Below are 17,214 nucleotides of genomic sequence, written 5' to 3'. Positions count from 1 at the left end.
ACTTCCGGTGGCCGCAACTCTCACTTCCGGTCTCAACTGCGATTAGAGGGGAGCCTGATATCGATATCCATGTGTATATTGTTTGTTTACTCATTTATTACTTTTTAAATAATTCGAGCATTAGTAATGTGAATCAATGTCATGTTACGCACTTTATTATCTTTATGTAGTCTGTTAGAGCAGACTGTCTTGCAAAACGTTGGCAGAAGTTTGTAAGTGGCAGTGGGAAAACGACAGATTCTTCGTCGGGCTAGGCTACCTCTAGGTTAGTATCTTCTGATGCTGATTTTACTTGTAATTTTGATTAGTTTATATTTATCTTTAGTGCAACCAGGACGTTTTAAACTGCTACTCCACAAATGTAAACGATGTAACTCGGTGTGGTGAAACAGTAAAACACTTGTGCTCTTGTAATCGATAGCAAAGTCAAGAGTAGATTCGACCACCATAAACAGTAGTAGAGCGAGATCGGTATCATTAAAACACACATACACACGTGGAAATAAGAAAGATTTATAGCTAGGTAGCCGAGCACAACCAAACAAAGGGGCCAGTCGATTTGACCATGTCTACAGCTCGATTTTGGTCAAATAATGACAGAAATAGCTAGTCACAGAAGTCACATCTTCAAAATATAATGCATTTTATTATGCTTTACTTCTGCTTGGTTTCATCTTCATCGAGAGATGCGCAGGTCCATAGCGGCCTTCGAGGGGTTATTTTTATTTTTCCTAGGCAAAATATGTCATCTGCAGATTGTTTGACTGTTTGACATTGTGCTAGATTGTCATATTCCAAGAATATTCTATACAAGTTTGCTCGTTTTTCTGTATGGGCGTTGTTTCTTACTGTAAGGTTATTATATGTGCTGTTTTTCTCCCAAAATTACTCTGTCCTGGTTGCAGGATATTGTTGGGCCTCACAGAAACAGTTTAATCTTCTTTAAATAATTAAGTAATTGCCCTTCAGTTCCACTACATAAACTTCACCTGCTTGGTAGTCCTTTTTAACTCTCATTGTCCTCGCATTGTTCTTCCTTCTACATCTTTGTTACTATTTTGTGATTTTGTTCTGTATCTTTGTTGCTATTTTATAATTTTGTTTTACATCTTTGTTACTTTTTGATAACTTGTTCTACATCTTTGTTACTATTTTGTGATCTTGTTCAGTGCAATAAGTTCGTCTTTGGCTGAGATATTGTGCTTTATAAATTCCCACTTATTATTATTATTAACAACCTTCACCTTAATGCTAGTCCATTTTCACATCCTTCCTTTTGCAATAGCATGTTACTTCAGCCCTTTTTCTTGTGATTTGGTTCCTCTTTGTGTTTTCTGTATTTGACTTTATTCTTCGTTTAGTACGATTGTTTATTCTTTTATAGCTCATATGTTATTTGTTTTCCTGTCCCTCTTATGCTGTCCATGTTTCGTTCTTGTCCTTAAGTGCTAAGAGCATACTCCTTAGGAGTGTGAGCATATGCTTTACACATTTTTCATTTATCATTATTAACTCTTCCTATAAAGCTCACACCTGCAAATCCAAGTGTCTTCATAGCTACACCTCAGTTATGTCGATGTGCTGATATTGAACGAGCTAATCTAAAAGAATGCTTATCAATCCCGATAAAGCTTATGTCATATGATAACTAGGAATAGGGCTATAGTGTTGGTGCCGCATTTCTGCTCCTTCCACAAGTGAGTGGATGCGCTGTTAAACGGGCTGTCATAAGGTGGAATGGATAACTGTGCGCATTATGTCATTGACACAGTGGTCTCACTGCCGTTTATCTCCCCAGGAATCCGTAGGCCTGTGAATCACTGGCTGCTTACATCAGGATGGACCTAGTGCAGGGTTAGGTTGGAATGCAGAACAGCAGTTGTCACTACAGGAGATCTTTCAGAGAAGGAGAGACCAGCAGTCAGGGTATGCCATTAATTGTAAGGCTGCAGTATACCTAGTGCAGAACAAAAGCATTTGTTGTTATTATCACTGACTGGACACAGGTAGTGAATAGAAAGCCAAATGGGATGGCGCCACAGTTGCAGACTGCGTTACTGATGGAAGGGGGTAAGTGAGGAGGTTACAGTGGGCAGGGCTAAGTCAAAGTGACTGCCTGTCTGTCATGTGCTAGTTAAGTAGCAATTGTAGGTAGCGGAATGGTTGGAAGTGAGTGTATAGTATACTTAACCAATCATGGGAGAGGATGATCCTTGTGGATTTAACATTGAGACTGGTGAAGAATCGTCTTCTTTGCACTGGGTTCTTGAAGGGGAAAGTTGTAGCAGAGATCTGTTCAAGGCTATTCAGATTCTCCACTGTGAGTTTGTCTTGGAACCATGACAACTCCAGCACAGCTGACTCAAAAAGTGCATAAAGACCCACTCTATCACAGAGTGCTTAACTGGTAGATAAGAGTTGATCCCTCATTAGGCATGGTCAAGTTCTGGCCTAGAGACACGTGGTGGCACATGGTGGTGCCAGAGTCTCAGTGCTCGTGAAAGAGGCAGCTACAACTGATGAAGTGATAGCAATGGATTCTCAGATGTCAAGAACATGGGAGGGCCTTCCCTGTCACAAGAGACTTTTGTGTGACAAATGAGTGCAATGTGTTATGTGTAGTAGTTAATGCAGTGACTCATGCTTTCTGGATTAGCCACAGGGAATTATAATGGGAATCCTAGAGGACAAGTCATATTTAGAATTCTAAGTATTGTATCTTTTGTAAATTGATTTGTAAAACTCTCGATCATTAATAACTTTCTATTTACACTAAACTGCCTTGAGTTTGCTATTTGGGACAATTGAATCTTTACTAACAATTTGGCGTAAGTGTTCATGTACATGTAAATATCAGCATGAAAAGGCAGAGGTATCAAGAGTGCAATTATTGCAAGGCAGTGGCAATTGCAACCCCCTAGCCATCGTCACATACCCATTCCCCAAGGTTTTCGACAGCTTGGAGCATGTTTAAAAGAACTAGCATTTGTTTTTGTTGTGGACTTTTATTTTAGTTTGTTTTTCATTTTCTCTATTTCAGGAAACTTCATGAGGCAGCATGGAAGAGTTCATTGAGAGACCATTCAAGGTCTGGTCTGGAGACAGGTCCATCAAAAAATCTTTGACTGCATCTACATTAACAGATCTTGTTCATAAAGGTAGGTAAAAAATTCATAATGATTCTTCATTTGTAATATTAGAGTGCTTTTAAAAAAAAAAGGTGGGAAAAGTGCAGTAACTGGTGCAGGCCCGTTCTTAGCCCCCGCGGGGCCCGAGGCAAAGGGCATGTGCGGGGCCCTCACGCCACGATCACACGGTTTTAGTTGGGATCTAAAGTCACTTTTTTCCTCAGGGATATCTCGTCTTTTATCATTGACAGCATGCTGCATACACATTACAACATAAGCCTACGATTAATTTATTTGTAACGTTCGTCAGTAGGTTACAACGAAGGGAACCCTACAGTCTGCAGTCGTAGTTGAGGTTGAGTTGATGGGTTTGCATCCACCATTAAGTAACACACAACACACACACCGACACACGTACATGCGAAAGACATTCAGATTTAGTAACCAAATAACATAGCAACACGTAAACATACGGCATAATATAACATGTAAGTTTTCAACACTAAAAAATATTTACAAGTGAACTTTCCTGGCCTTCAATGTGATACGGCTGACTACACTTCCATATGCCTAGTTACCATATCAATCAAAAGCGCGGGGCCCTAGGCAGATGCCTCGTCCGTCTGCCCCTAAGCACGGCCCTGAACTGGTGGTTAGTTTGGTCAACTTTGAAGAATATTGCTGATTCAAGACTCACATGGGTTTGTGACTAAAATCTTCACAGGCCAACTTGCAGTTATGGAAATCTCATTTATCAGTTAAGGTAAAAGGTAATATGAGAGGTTGTGCTCCTCTTCCACATGATATGTCTTAGAGATATTGAACATTAGAAATATTAACTGACTTTATGGCCACTAGGCTATCAAACCCTCTACCTTTATCACCACAATCACCTCCCTTTAAGGCAAAATTATTCAGGTTTGCATATTTTTGCCATTTTCTGAAAAAAATGTAACAGAATGCTGTCACAAAAATTTGATTTGAAACGAGTCTTCAGTGTCAAATTTACAGAAAATAATCATTTTTACATTAAGGCAATTGATGTTTTGTTCTTTTACACATACCAGCTTGTCTAAAATGTATTCTAAGTAGGATTACAGTATGTATAGGTCACAAATTTCCAGTTATTCACTTGAGTAAATGTAAACCATCTTTATGTGAGTGAAGATTTTAATGAGTCACAAGATACATGATAATTTTAATGACTTTGTGGTGCCAAACTGTCAGAAAAGGTGGAACATCACCCCACCTCATCATCTTTTGCTTGCTTCACCTCAAAGGAATTAGTTGTTTGTTTTTTTTAAAATCAGATATCATGTCATCAGATACAGGTAAAAACAAGCAAGAAACCATGGAAAGTCAAATTTACTTGTTTTCACCAAATGATGTACTCCAAATAAGTATTAGACAACAATTTAATTTTAATTCAGAAGCAAAATGACCAACATAAAAAACTATGGCAATTGCAATGTTTAGGGTTTTTTTATGGCACCTGTCTCAGATTATAAATTCAATAAAAAAAATAAGAGTGCGTACAAAATAGTTCCAAACCATTATATTTGTCTATCATGTTTGTGAAAGACCAACCTGAATGGTTTGCATTTTTTGGTTCAGATATCAGTATATATATATAGGCGACATAAAACTAAGCTGTAAATTTCAGCTTTCAAAAGCCATTTATTTTCATTTGGAAAAAAAATAACCAACAAGAGAAAATAAAAGACACCATGTGCAATAACTCCGCCTGGATACCTCCCGGGTAACCTGCCGGTCCCAAGCCTGGATGAAGGAGGAGGGTTAAGCGTAGGGCTAGCAATCCCACCCTGTAATTCCAACCCTTGCTACAGAAACAACAAGTACAACAGAAGCACAATGAGATCCTAGACTGGAAGATCCGTCTTTGGAAGGCCTATGACGCATGTTGACGAAAGCCCTTGGGAAGTCAGCTCGCTGACCTGTTTTCTCACGGCCAAGCCAAAAACCAGGATAGGGATCTGGAACATCAGAACCCTGTGCTTCTTTGGGGGTGATTGAGAACAAGAAGAAAAGAAGATACAGGCTAACAGGCTGGGTAAATGAGCCCTGACAAGCAAGGAATACTTAAAACAGTAATAGGTTTTAGGAAATGTGCATATCATAGTGAAAAAGAGGTTTAGAAAAGTTTTTTTTTGTAAATGATATAGTTGATTGTGATAGATGGACATTTTTTCTTTAAAATGGAAATGTGTGATGAAGTGTTGCCAACATGTCTTCAAACAGGATGCAAGAAGCTTGCTTTGAAGGAAGACAATGTGCGAGTGGTTCTAGAAGCAGATGGCACAGAAGTTGATGAAGAAGACTACTTCAATTTTCTTCCCAGTGATACGACTCTGTTATTTCTTACAAACAACGACAAGTGGAGTCATGAGAGTTCCGGTAAAATTGCTTCATTTATAGTCTTTAACAAATATTTACATGGAGATACATTTATGATCTTTGACAAATATTTACATGGTCCTCAACAAATATTTATATGGTCATCAGCCAATTAATTGCATGGAGATACATTTATGATTTTCAACAAATATTTACATAGAGATACATTTGTTGAATTAAGTTTCCCTTTTTTTTCTGAGAACGTAAACTGATGCTTGAAATGTTCATATTTTCATGTTATGATAAAAAAAACTCAGCTTCCCATTTGTATACTGGTTTATTGCTGGAGACCATAAACGTTCAGTGGATTGCTTTTCACTGAAGTTTTTATAGTTTTCAACAGCAATCTCCATTCTTTCCTGAATGGTAATGAGACAGAAAGACACAATCACATGACATTACAGCTGCTGGGATTAGTAATCAAACAAAGTCATATATTGAGAAAAGCAAGTGAATTTGAAAAGGAGACTCAACAGTCTTGGCTTATTTCATAGGACCTTATCTTTTGTTCAGTGGTCATGCCTGTCAGACTACAAGCGTTTCATTAGTTACGAAACATAGCGCCATAATTTTCATTTCTTGTGACAAAGAAGAATTTTGACTCCTGTACTGTAGTGTGATTGGATTTAAAGAGGGAGAAAAAATCATCTGTATCAGTTAGAAATGCTTATTTCTTATTTCTCTTTGGTGTGCAACACGAAACAAAGGGTCCCTTGCCAAGAGTGGAAAGGGGAGAGAGCTTTAGTTTTACAAACAAAAAGACATTTTTAGGATTTCAACATGCATGATGTCAGCAGAAATCCACATCAGCATCACAATTGGGACAGCAGTAGTAGCCAGGCTGAAAAGGCTTTGGCATGGCGACACCATCAGGGATGCTACTACGTATTGGTTATGCAAGTCTTATTCAGTAACTTGGTACTTGCTGGCAGAAAAATAAAATCTAGGCATTCAAGACCATGTGCCTGAGAAAAATTACTTAAAATTTCCTACATGGGGCACAAGAACAACAAATATGTACAAAGCATGCCAGAAGCGATTATATGTAGCATATCTTCTCCTTAGTCCTGTTTGCCCCCAGTGGAGCATAGGGCTGCAACTACACCACTCCAGTGGACTCGGTTCTGGGTGTCCAGTCATCCCAATTGCCTCAGGCCAATCTCCTCCGTGTCTGTCTGGGTCTCCCAACCCTGCACTTCCTTTGGGTTACAGTCCTGAGTTTGTCTCTTTATACTGTTGGCCAGTTTCTAAAGGTGTGACCAGTCCAACCCTACTTGGAATTTTGATGTCTTGGCTAACCCTGATGATATCATTCGCAAAGTCAAGATCCTCAAGTTGCATGGCGAAGATCCACTGAACGCCCATGTTGCTGTTAGAGGTTGTTCTTCTCATGATCCAGTCTATGACAATCAGGAAGATAACGAGAGCATGCAATCTCGCCTCACTGTGAAAGAGTCAGTCATCTTTCCATTGTGGATCACCTGGCATGTTGAGCTGCTGGAGGAGGAGAATGTTTAACTTCGGTGGAAATCTGTAGTAATGCATCAACCTCCAGGGGGTCTCCTTGTTTATGGAGTCAAATGCCTTCTCAAAATTAACAAATGTCATGTAGAGGGGGGACTGTTCAATGATGATTCGCAGTGTAGTGATATGGTCTGTGCATGATCTATCCTGCCTGCTTTTGCCTCAGTCTCTTGTCTAGGGCATTCTTCAGTCTCTCCAGGATGATTCTGGTCGGCATCTTTATTATCTAGTAAACAGACTTATTTTTTGATTCATTTCTCTATGCAGTGTGGTAAAATTGTAAATATTTAAAGGGATACTCAAGGCTTGTGATAAGGCTGTGGCGACGGTCAAATGTTTCAAAAATATATTTATTTACAATTACAGAGCACAAGAGCAATACAGGAGAAATAAATGATTCGTTTCTCATTTTATTAGCACTATTTCGGTTGCCGATGTTTATAAAAATAAAAAAAATCCAGTGAAATCGACCCTTGTGTCCTTCCGCCGAGAAACAGCAATAGCTTCCCGAGATGGTCAAGCAGATGAGTCTGGGTGTGACGTAAGTCAGACATACAGGAAGTGTCTGTGGTCATTGTGAAGATTTGACGTTGTCATCGGTGGTGTCTCGTGAGTTTATTCAGGTTTTAAAGTGAACTTATCAAAGCACAGTTTTAAAAATTATAGAAAACAGTCTGTTTCACTTGGTAAGCAGTCTTGGTCATATGTCATAAGGTCATGTGACAGAGAGCGAGACTTCGTCTAAGTAAACAAAAGAGTCCGATGTAATTTCTCTTCTTAAACACAACATGCTACAAAACCTTCAACTTTTTCCATATGAACAGACGCGAAAATACACGAGATTCAAGTGGATCATACTCTTTACACGATTCTAAGCAGTTTTATTTTGCCTTTAGAATCCCTTTAATCTATTTATAAACTCTTGTTCCTACAAATTGCAAAAAGACCAGAGCAATAGAAACTTTAGTTATCAATGTTGACTTCTTGCAGAACCAGTATCTCGTGACGAACCAGATTCAGCTGATGGCACCACAAAAAAGCTGCCAAGTAGTCACAAAATGGCAGCTCTACTGAAGGGTGATATTTCACGTATAATTAGCATGTCTGATGAGGATTTACAGGTAATTTATTACCTTTATTCTGTAGTATTACTTTTTCTTTAATGTAAGTTGCAATTCTAAAGTCGTTATAATAATAATATGTTAAATTTGTGAAGCACTTTTTCCCCACCATGCAGGCTCAAAGAGCATACTAAAAAGAAAAGAAAAAAACCACACACAAACATAATAAGAATGGAAAAAACAGTTGTAGTCACTGTAGATGTGTTTTGGTGCTTTCCGAGATGGTAGCATCAGCTCCACTAACATTATTATTGAGATGTTTCTTTTGTGGAACAATCCTAGGCCTAGCTCGAACCTTGAAATGTTCAAGAAAATAGGAAAATCTCATCATGCCTTGCAATGGTCAAAGCTCTGCAGTTTCCGGAGGCAGGAATAATAGTGATGCAAACATTAAATAATGTAAAACATGTTCAGTTTCCCATGTGTTTTGCTTGTGCCAGCTTAGAGAAGGAGGTTGAGTGTATGCAGAGAAGGGCTGCATTTATGTAAAATCTGGTGTGCTAAAAGCACCTAAAGAAACAGAACTAGGAATATCATAGGAGAGGCAGTGAAAAGAAGAAAAATGGGCAAATGTTTACGTTCAGCTGATCTCATAGTATGGCAGAGAAACAAGAGATATGTCAAGTTTGTTGTGGGATAATTTGAAAGATGCACACCAATGGTTCTGTTCCCCTCCCCACCCAAAAAGGAAAAAAAAAGAGTCCCGTAGCCTAATTGTTGTGGAAGTTGGGAGGATTGTAGTTATATTTATGTTTTTATCCAATAAAACCTAATCCTTTTTATCTGCCACCCTTTGATTTTGAAAAATAAACTATTGCTGGATAGAGCGATTTTTCTCTTGGTGGCCTGAGCAAGCTTTAAACCTACAGCATTTGATTCCAAATTTAGCATCAGTAATCACACAACTGCTGAGTAGATGTGCTGTGAGAATACTTGGAGTGCTGCTTTGGTGTTTTTTGTAAATGCACTTACATGTGACTGCAGGTTCTAGCAGAAGCAGATACCACAGAACTGGCCCAAGATCTTGGGGAATCCATTGTATATGCACAGTCCTTACAGGAAGCATGCCAGCGCCATCTTGATGACCGAGTTCAGACAAGAGAAGCCATTGATTTGCTGCGTTTGTACAGCAAAGCTCACTCCATCAGTCCATATGTTGAGACAGAAAGTAGCAAAAAACGTCGCCACAGCAGGGACATATCGTCATCTTCATGAACCAAGGCCAAACTTTCATGGCAGAGAAGAATAGGCTGTGTGCCTTTGAGGCGTGAAAGCTCTCTCATGTGATCAGCTAGCAAGTTATTGTTTTTTTTTTTGCCTGCAGACCACATCATGGTGGCAAGCACCAGCATAAATCTGTGTATAATTCCATGATTTTTGTGGAAGAAAATTGGTTGTTAATTTAGCCTGTAAACATGACTTATCACATGCTGGGAGAAATGCTTTTGTTTCAGCTTGAATATCATTAAGAGTTACAGCTGCTCACTCAGCTTGATGAACATCATTAACCTTCTTAGCAAGGTATTGTTGTGGCCCTATGCTCCTCAAAGGAGCAACAAGGAATAAACTAAAACTAGACTAACGTTCTTAGCACGGCATAAAAGTATAATTACCTACTAAAACAATGGCTTTTAATTAAAGATGACAGTGGGTGATGTTTTTATTATTTCTGCTCTGAGGTAAACATTAGATCAAGAAGCCTATACATTTTTGGAAAGGAGAAAACTTGAGCTAAAATAAAAGTAATGAAGATTGCCTACTTTCACTCTAGTGAGAGCAATAATCCAAGAAAATTCGCAATTTACTATTCCAGAAAAAAAAAAAATCAACACATCCATATGGGCTACATGCCTTTATCAGCAACATCGACAAAAATCTATCTCCATCAATTAGCAGCAAATAAAGTGGAACAAATATCTTAAAATTGCTGGCATAGTCGCTGGTGTCACAAAGTCATCCTTAGCGCGGTTGCTCAATGGTCACTAATACTTTTTCAAGAAATAATTGCTCAGAATAAATCCAAAGCTGCAACAAGAATAGAACCAAACTTAGGTCAACCAACAGGAGAGGTTTCCTTAGGTCATATGAGCAGAGCCACATTCATGGCTCATTGTACTGAAAGGGCTAAGGGTTAGTAGTTACAGCTATTCTTGACATCCTTCTCAATAGTGTCAATTATAATAATGGTGTGATTTACTGAATTTTTGGTAAATGACACTTTAACATTGTTTTTGAATTGTGTTCCTGTGTAGAGTGTGATAATAAACAATGAGTTTCCATCATGGATGTGTGCAGGTGGATTGCTGTCTGTCTGCCAAAACCAACACTTAGCCTCTTACGAAGTTCTCCGCTGTTAGTCTCGGCAAGCCTAAAACAAGAATGTTACTAAACCGGAAGCTTTGTACATGCCTTGTTTTAGTAGTTATCCGAAATATGAATAAACCGGAAGCTTTGTAGTATCATGCCTCGTTATAGTAGTCAACTGGAAAGAATCGTCTGCCAGCAGTCCAGTAATACAAGGTCGTGGTTTCCATTGTTGGTTGATGCAAACTAAACTGGGACACTTTTACTTAGTCCGGAAGTATGTTTTAAAAAATGAGTGGGGTAGGACTAGGATCAAAATTACATCCAGGTCTGCATTACCAAATGAAATAAAGCATAGCCAAAAAGAAAAAAAAAAGAGTGTACACAGACACATTTCTCTTTCTCACATCTGCAGTATCAAGTTGAATAAAAGCATAACCAAGAAAAAGAGTGCATACACTCTCTCAGGTCTGCAGTACCAAGTTAAAGGCAAAGCATATATAAGAAAATGGGCACGCACACACACTCAGATTTGCATAACCAAGTCAAATACTGTAATGGCATAACGTACAATTGAATATTATTTCTTAAATTGTGATTTTTGTTGGTGTTGTCACCTTGTTTGAAAGTCACTGTAGAGTGTGCAGGTGACAAGCTGTGAAAGGTAGCTTTCAAACAGAAACACTTCAGCAAAGAGTTTACTAAAACTAATGACTGCTACAGCAAGTGGTTAGAATCATTAACATAGAAAACACTTCAGCAAAGAGCAAGTAACTTGTCTAATGACAGCAAGCAGTTAAAATCATTAACAAAGAAAACACATCAGCAAAGAGAAATTTGTTTAATAATAATAACTGCTGCAGCAAAATCAACTTCAAATTGTGAATGACTCAAATATGTTTTTATTGCAATATGCAATATCTCATTTTTTATTCATGATACTGATATAAAAGCCTCCTCTCCTGGCTTTCTCTAGTTCTTCTTGTACAAAAGCTTCTGCTGAGAAGGATTCTCCCCAGTTTCTAATCTGATCAAGTCTTGCTTGAAAAACAGCCATTTTCTTCTTTTTACGTGCAACTCGCTGTTTCTTCAAGGTGAAATACATTCGCTTGCGAAACTTTTTCAGAAGATGTCGTTTCATTTTTTTCCTTCTTATCTTCTGAATATGTCTAGCTTCTTTAGGAACCACTATTTGCAGCTTGGGTTCCTCAACCATAGGATAGAAGTCACTGCAATCTGGCTCAACCTGGTAAAAGTCCTGAAGAGTACTTGGATACTGGGAGTCTATCATGCCAGTGGACAGTTGCCATAGCAATAAATGTGAAATTGATGGGGCTGGGTGTATTAGCTGAGATGGACATATATAAGCATCTATTTTGGAAAGAGGGAGCATGGGTTTGCGAGCTGGGTGAAGACTAACAAGATAAGGGACACTGTTTGGGGACAGCAAACTATCAGTAAGAATATTGGCAGTTTTGGTCACAGTCAATTTGTACCGCACACTGGCACCAACTGACTTCAAATGATGGTCTGGTCTCCATGATACATAGCCTTGACTGCAAGTGCCTGCAACAGAAAGAAAAGTGGAAATCTATGCAACAATTCTTAACTGTAAGAAGAACGTGACAAGTGGGTTAGGCAACATGAAATGCAAGTGCCATGTCTTTACTACTCTGTCACAGACCAAAGGTAAGGCAAGCTTATCAAAAACAATGATAAATCACTGATCCACAGATACAGTCACACAGGTTTGCTATAGTCACAGACCCCTTCTTTGCGATGTACACTGATGCTGACATGGTGCTAAAATCCAATCAATCAGAGATCCAAACTAAAATAAACTCAGAAATAGCCATTCACTTCTGAATAAATATGCCTCAGACATAAACTGAACATTTTCTGTTGATTATACTGGCAAACAAAACTGCCAAGCGATTCCGCAAAACTCTTGTAATTGCGTATTGTAGGAAAAGAAACAACAGATCCAAAGACTTAAGATTTTTGATTCAATACCTCATGTACACCATTTGTCTGCCTAGTACCTTGTGATAAATAATTATGCATTACTCTATTAGGAAAACAAAATTAAACAAAATAATGACTTCTGCTCTTTCTTCATTAGATATTACTCAGGTGTAAATGTGTATATGTATGTAAACTGCATCTATTTGCTCATGTACGCTGTGTATTGAATGGTTCACTTTTCTGTGAACTGAACCAAGTTGTTCTGTAAAAAATATATTTTGGGACTAGATTGTGCGGGAAAAAAAATTTCTTGACTAGAATGAGAAAAGTGTGAACAAATAAAAATTCAACAGTGGATACACATCCGTGGTCCTACAATTACGACTTCATAGTGGTGCTGTAAAGCTTATCAAAACATTCCATTGCGTGAACCGATCCATTAGAGTTTGATCTATAGTCTTCATCATGTCAGTCACACTTGGTGTGGTCTGTAGGCAACGGGAAAAAACCTAAGTGGATACATTTGCCACTTTTATTGTGTAGAAGGAATGTTACACATAATGCAAATTCATCTAGGTTATAATGTTCTTTTGTCCCCCAAAATCATTATAGATCAACTGACAATGTTGCCTGTCAAATGACTACTAAATGTTTTGGCTGCATGTGTGCTCATGAATGCAAATCTGAAAAGTCTTGAGGAAGACCAAGACAATCATTGATAGTAATATGTAAACCTCGGTTTGTTCATTAAATTTTTGATTAAGAAAATAAAGTTAAGCCTAAATGTATAACTGTCCAATATTTTTGCTGATAAATGGTTCACTTGACTGTGTAAATCTGTCTAGGGTTTCCACAATATTGTTAAGTTTATGAATAAGGCAAGACAGCTGGAGGGAAGAAAATTATAGGGAATGTTAAGCCAAAGTTAAAGCAAAGACAATAGTCTTTATGCTTTGGATGAAAACGTACATATGGAAAAAAGTGAACAAGTTTCCTCTTACCTGCATTGAAGAGACATTTTAAGCGAATGAGTTCCTGTGTGACTTTTCGATGAATCCTATTTATAAACCTGGACAAAAATTGCAGTTTATTTTCATGAGAACTTGATAGTGATATTGATATGTCCAAGTTCAATGGAGAGAAAACTGTATTGTGCATGTCTGTTATGTTATTGTACTTGTGGGAATACCCGTGCAGCATTTATAACATACAGCTACTTTTAACACTTGCAGCATAAAACATATGGCTACTTTTAACACTTACGGCGCACTATCTGTTTTGTTTTTCTTTTGGTGGAAAAGGAAGGAAAGGGCCTCCTTACTAGACTAATATAACTTAACATTGGAGAGACATTATGAGAAAGATAAGAATTTATTGGCTATATAACATTACCCAAGCAACATGTCTTTCTCAACTATCATCAATCATGGTCACTACATGCACTACTATCTACACTAACTTTATCATCTTCTGCATATATATGCATATACACACACTTGAATATATTATAAACCATTTACATATTACACTACCACAGCTAACTGCATGCATAAGCACGTATGTGCTATACTTGTATACAACTGGCAAACTTAATCGGCTTGTTTACACCAGCATCACATGGCTTGTACAGCTATCAAAGAAACAAAATCATGACATTTTCCATGACCTATGTTTACAAAAAAGGCATGTCTTTGGTATTTCTTTAGCAACTAATGTAGAATTTAAAACAACCATTTTCATCAATTTCACTTTGTTTCCATTTGTTTGATGTACAGCAGAATAGTGTGGGAATAATAATCTCAAACTGAAGACGTAAATGAAACAAAATACACAGATCTCTTTCTTTTTATTTACTACCATGTCATCATCTTTCATAACTAGTCACTATAAACAGATTATATCAGAACCAATTCACTCTATGCTTATACCTTTTACTTCCAGTGAGTTATGGTGGGCAATTGATAGTACTATTACTCCACTGTCTTCATAATTTGACATTTTAGAGATTGTTTTTTTCTATTACCAACCTAAGAATCAATTATTAATGTCATAAAAAAATTGAACTATACTATATTAATTTAACAAATTCGGCATTATGTTTAGTTTATCAATTTCTCTGTTCTATATTGTATGATAACAGTTCTGTCCTTTGACAAGACTTCTCTCTGAGACATGGTGATTGTCTTTAATGACACCACACTTCCCACCCATCCAATGTTCTTCCCTACCACCTATCAGCTCTCTGTCATCTTCCCTCTCCTGCTCAAATAAAAACAAGTGTATTAAAAATTATAGCTCCAGCCCTCTTTTTACCTTCAAGGAGGGTGAGAAGTCACAATAGCTGACTTTTTTGACAATACTTAATACTTGGGGGAGGGGGTGCAAAGGCAGTCTGGAATGGTGTTCCAAGTTGCAGTGCCACATTTTAGTTTGATTGATTAAACAGTAGGTCAAACCTAGCAGTTTTGCTAGTATATATCCATGGAAAATATACAGACAACTGAGTGAAAAAAGAGATTCATGTATTTGATGCACTTTGTAGGCCATGATTCTCATGCTCATACAAGCAAGAGGGAAGGCATATGGAGACGTGTCAAGCTCACGCAAACAAGAAGAAAGGCATCTACTGAACTACTGTCTAAAACAAAAAGCTTTTTGGCATAATATCTGCTGAAAAATTTTATAAAAAGCACCTGAAAAGTATTTGCTTTCTTGAACATAATTTCCTATACTCCGCTCCATGTTGTAAGAACTTAAAGAAAACTAAACAAGTCTCAGGTTGGTTTTTTTTTTATGTAACTAACAAGAAATTTTACTGGCGTTGTCTTTCCACTGAATTACTTACATATCGTGTTATCGCAAAGGTAGGAACAAGGTCACAACGCTGTCCTATCCCGCGACCGGAACTCGTCACAGGCAGAGATAACTCCAGATGGTAAACATAGAGTAGCCTCCCCTGTCAATGCAAGCTTGGTTTGTTGACCTTTGCTTGCTGAAAAAGGCGACGATAAGAGAAACAAGAAACGCTAGCTCACCTGCAGTCTATCATATTATCAGTATACGGTGAGTGGATTTCATCCAGTATATTTTTTTTTCAAGATGACAGATTGTTCGACTGTACACCAAGCTCCTATGCCACTGGGTTGGCTCACGGTCCATGCGGCTAACACGTTCATTGTCACAGGGCAGTGAGTTTATGAAATAAAGCATTACGTATGGCTGTTCCAAGCAAGGCACTTCTTAGTCAAAGCCTGGCAGTAAGAAAGGGAATTAAAACGTGTTGTGAAAATTAGCTTCTGTATTTCAATCTCTACAAATCGCATTAAAAAATTGTAGAGAAATTAGACATTAGTGCTACACTAGTGAATTACGCACCCACATTCATACCCAGTGATCCTTTGCACTCACGTGTAAAGACGATCACGAAGACACACATTTAAGAATTCTTATATTAAAATATCTTGGCCTTTTACCCATTAAAAATATCAATTACCAGATTGATAGCATACAGTTTATGTAGATAATACAAAGTCATTGTGATGATACTTAAAATACATATTTGTATGTCTGTAGGGAGGGGTTTGTAAGATATGGGATATCAGCACAATAGAAAGTTATAAACTAAAGAAAATTTATTCTGAAAGTAGCAGAGTTTTTAATATTCTAATGAAGCATTTAGTTGTGAAATTGTGTTATAATTAAAATTCAGCAATAAAATACCTTGAAAATTAGTGTGAAAGACACTTTCTTATGATAACCATTTTGTTTGTTCGTAGTCTGACTGTTTTTTAATTTTATTTCTCTTTAGATTTGAAAACCTAAGCAGCTGTCATGGCTGCTCGGAATTTTGTGGAGGGTGAATGTGGTGGTGCCAACCCACTCTTGAAGCTGACATCACACTTAATGCAAGATAAAGCTTACCAGCAGGTAATACTGCTATTTTGTATCACAAGATTAGGACAAATGTATTGGATGGGAAAAAAAATAAAATGTTAGTGAAATTTTGATGATTCAAGTCTTTGGTAGTCAGAAAATTAAAAAAAGAATCTTCAATGTCAGGGGAAGAGCAGTCAGTTTGCTTATAGTGACTTCCAATAACTGTTTGCAGAGTGAAAATAGTAGCAAACACTGTATGAAATGTAGTATTTATGTTCATAGTTTCAAGAAGTTGGGAGGGAAATGGCTGTCAGAAGGCTAGAGGCAATAAAGGGTTTCAAGTTCAACCGATGTGTAAATTTTGGCAAAACATTGGTGAGAACTGCCAAGGCAGTGGTAATAGTGTAAGGGGAAGGTAAGGCTGCTAGTTAAAAAGTAAGCAATTAAAACAGAAAAAAGTGGGAAGAAGATGACACAGGTAACAGATCTTCTATTTTATATGTGCTTTATTGTACACTAGTATGTGTCTTTGTTCAAATGGCTTCTTCAGCTGCCAATTATTAAGATTTTTTCAGAACATTTTGTTGTTTTTTTAAATTTTATGCATTGCAACAATTTTCTTCCATTTTTTTCTCCCATTGATGAAAATGCATGCTTAATAACTCTTATTAAAGGGAAAAGAAACATCGTTTTATCATTACTTGAACATGTACTAACGAGAGAATTTGTATTATTAAGTTCAGGTAAACGCTATGCCATACCTGTATGTAAAAGCAATAGGTACATGAAATCATTTGTGCCATCTGCAGTCCAGCTGCTCAACCTCAGATGAATTGTCAGTGGTATGTGTGTGTGTGTGATGTTGTAGGTGTGCACATCCT

At 37.5% G+C, this 17,214-nt stretch overlaps 3 protein-coding genes across 4 annotated transcripts in view; 2 read left to right on the top strand and 1 right to left on the bottom strand.

Moving 5' to 3' along the window:
• Positions 1 to 2: 2 nt before the first annotated feature.
• LOC112556431 (DNA fragmentation factor subunit alpha-like) lies at positions 3 to 10,470 on the top strand. Of its 2 annotated transcripts, XM_025225434.1 has the most exons (6): positions 4 to 265; positions 1,799 to 1,926; positions 3,041 to 3,158; positions 5,388 to 5,543; positions 8,058 to 8,188; positions 9,173 to 10,470. In XM_025225434.1, the coding sequence occupies exons 3-6, from the start codon at positions 3,059 to 3,061 to the stop codon at positions 9,401 to 9,403; spliced, it is 618 nt and encodes a 205-aa protein (XP_025081219.1). In that variant the 5' UTR covers positions 4 to 265; positions 1,799 to 1,926; positions 3,041 to 3,058; the 3' UTR covers positions 9,404 to 10,470. The 2 variants fall into 2 exon arrangements, with proteins under 2 accessions (XP_025081220.1, XP_025081219.1); XM_025225435.1 differs by lacking the exon at positions 1,799 to 1,926 and having other exon boundaries at positions 3 to 265.
• Positions 10,471 to 11,314: 844 nt separating this feature from the next.
• LOC112556433 lies at positions 11,315 to 15,225 on the bottom strand. The gene is made up of 3 exons (XM_025225438.1): positions 15,151 to 15,225; positions 13,459 to 13,526; positions 11,315 to 12,058 (listed from the first exon to the last, which is right to left on the bottom strand). Exon 3 carries the CDS (start codon positions 11,883 to 11,885, stop codon positions 11,415 to 11,417), a length of 471 nt encoding a protein of 156 aa, XP_025081223.1. The 5' UTR covers positions 11,886 to 12,058; positions 13,459 to 13,526; positions 15,151 to 15,225; the 3' UTR covers positions 11,315 to 11,414.
• Positions 15,226 to 15,372: 147 nt separating this feature from the next.
• The window catches only part of LOC112556429 (peroxisomal targeting signal 1 receptor-like), a 28,352-nt gene continuing 26,510 nt past the window's right edge, over positions 15,373 to 17,214 (top strand). Inside the window, exons 1-2 of the mRNA XM_025225431.1 lie at positions 15,373 to 15,520; positions 16,266 to 16,384. Of these exons, the coding sequence (XP_025081216.1) occupies positions 16,289 to 16,384 (96 nt within the window). The 5' untranslated portion in view covers positions 15,373 to 15,520; positions 16,266 to 16,288. The remainder of the gene's footprint in view (positions 15,521 to 16,265; positions 16,385 to 17,214) is intronic.

Source organism: Pomacea canaliculata, linkage group LG2 (genome assembly GCF_003073045.1).
Source record: "Pomacea canaliculata isolate SZHN2017 linkage group LG2, ASM307304v1, whole genome shotgun sequence".
Classification (NCBI taxonomy): Eukaryota; Metazoa; Mollusca; class Gastropoda; order Architaenioglossa; family Ampullariidae; genus Pomacea; species Pomacea canaliculata.
Note: the sequence above shows the minus strand (reverse complement) of the source record. Positions and strands in the feature narration are given on the sequence as shown.

Bases quoted from the DNA above. Each gene is read 5' to 3' on its own strand.
- LOC112556431 (XM_025225435.1), top strand. From the start codon at position 3,059: ATGGAAGAGTTCATTGAGAGACCATTCAAGGTCTGGTCTGGAGACAGG. The intron at 3,159-5,387 runs GTAGGTAAAAAA...GTCTTCAAACAG, and splicing joins AACAGATCTTGTTCATAAAG to GATGCAAGAAGCTTGCTTTG. The intron at 8,189-9,172 runs GTAATTTATTAC...ATGTGACTGCAG, and splicing joins TGTCTGATGAGGATTTACAG to GTTCTAGCAGAAGCAGATAC.
- LOC112556433 (XM_025225438.1), bottom strand. From the start codon at position 11,885: ATGCTCCCTCTTTCCAAAATAGATGCTTATATATGTCCATCTCAGCTA.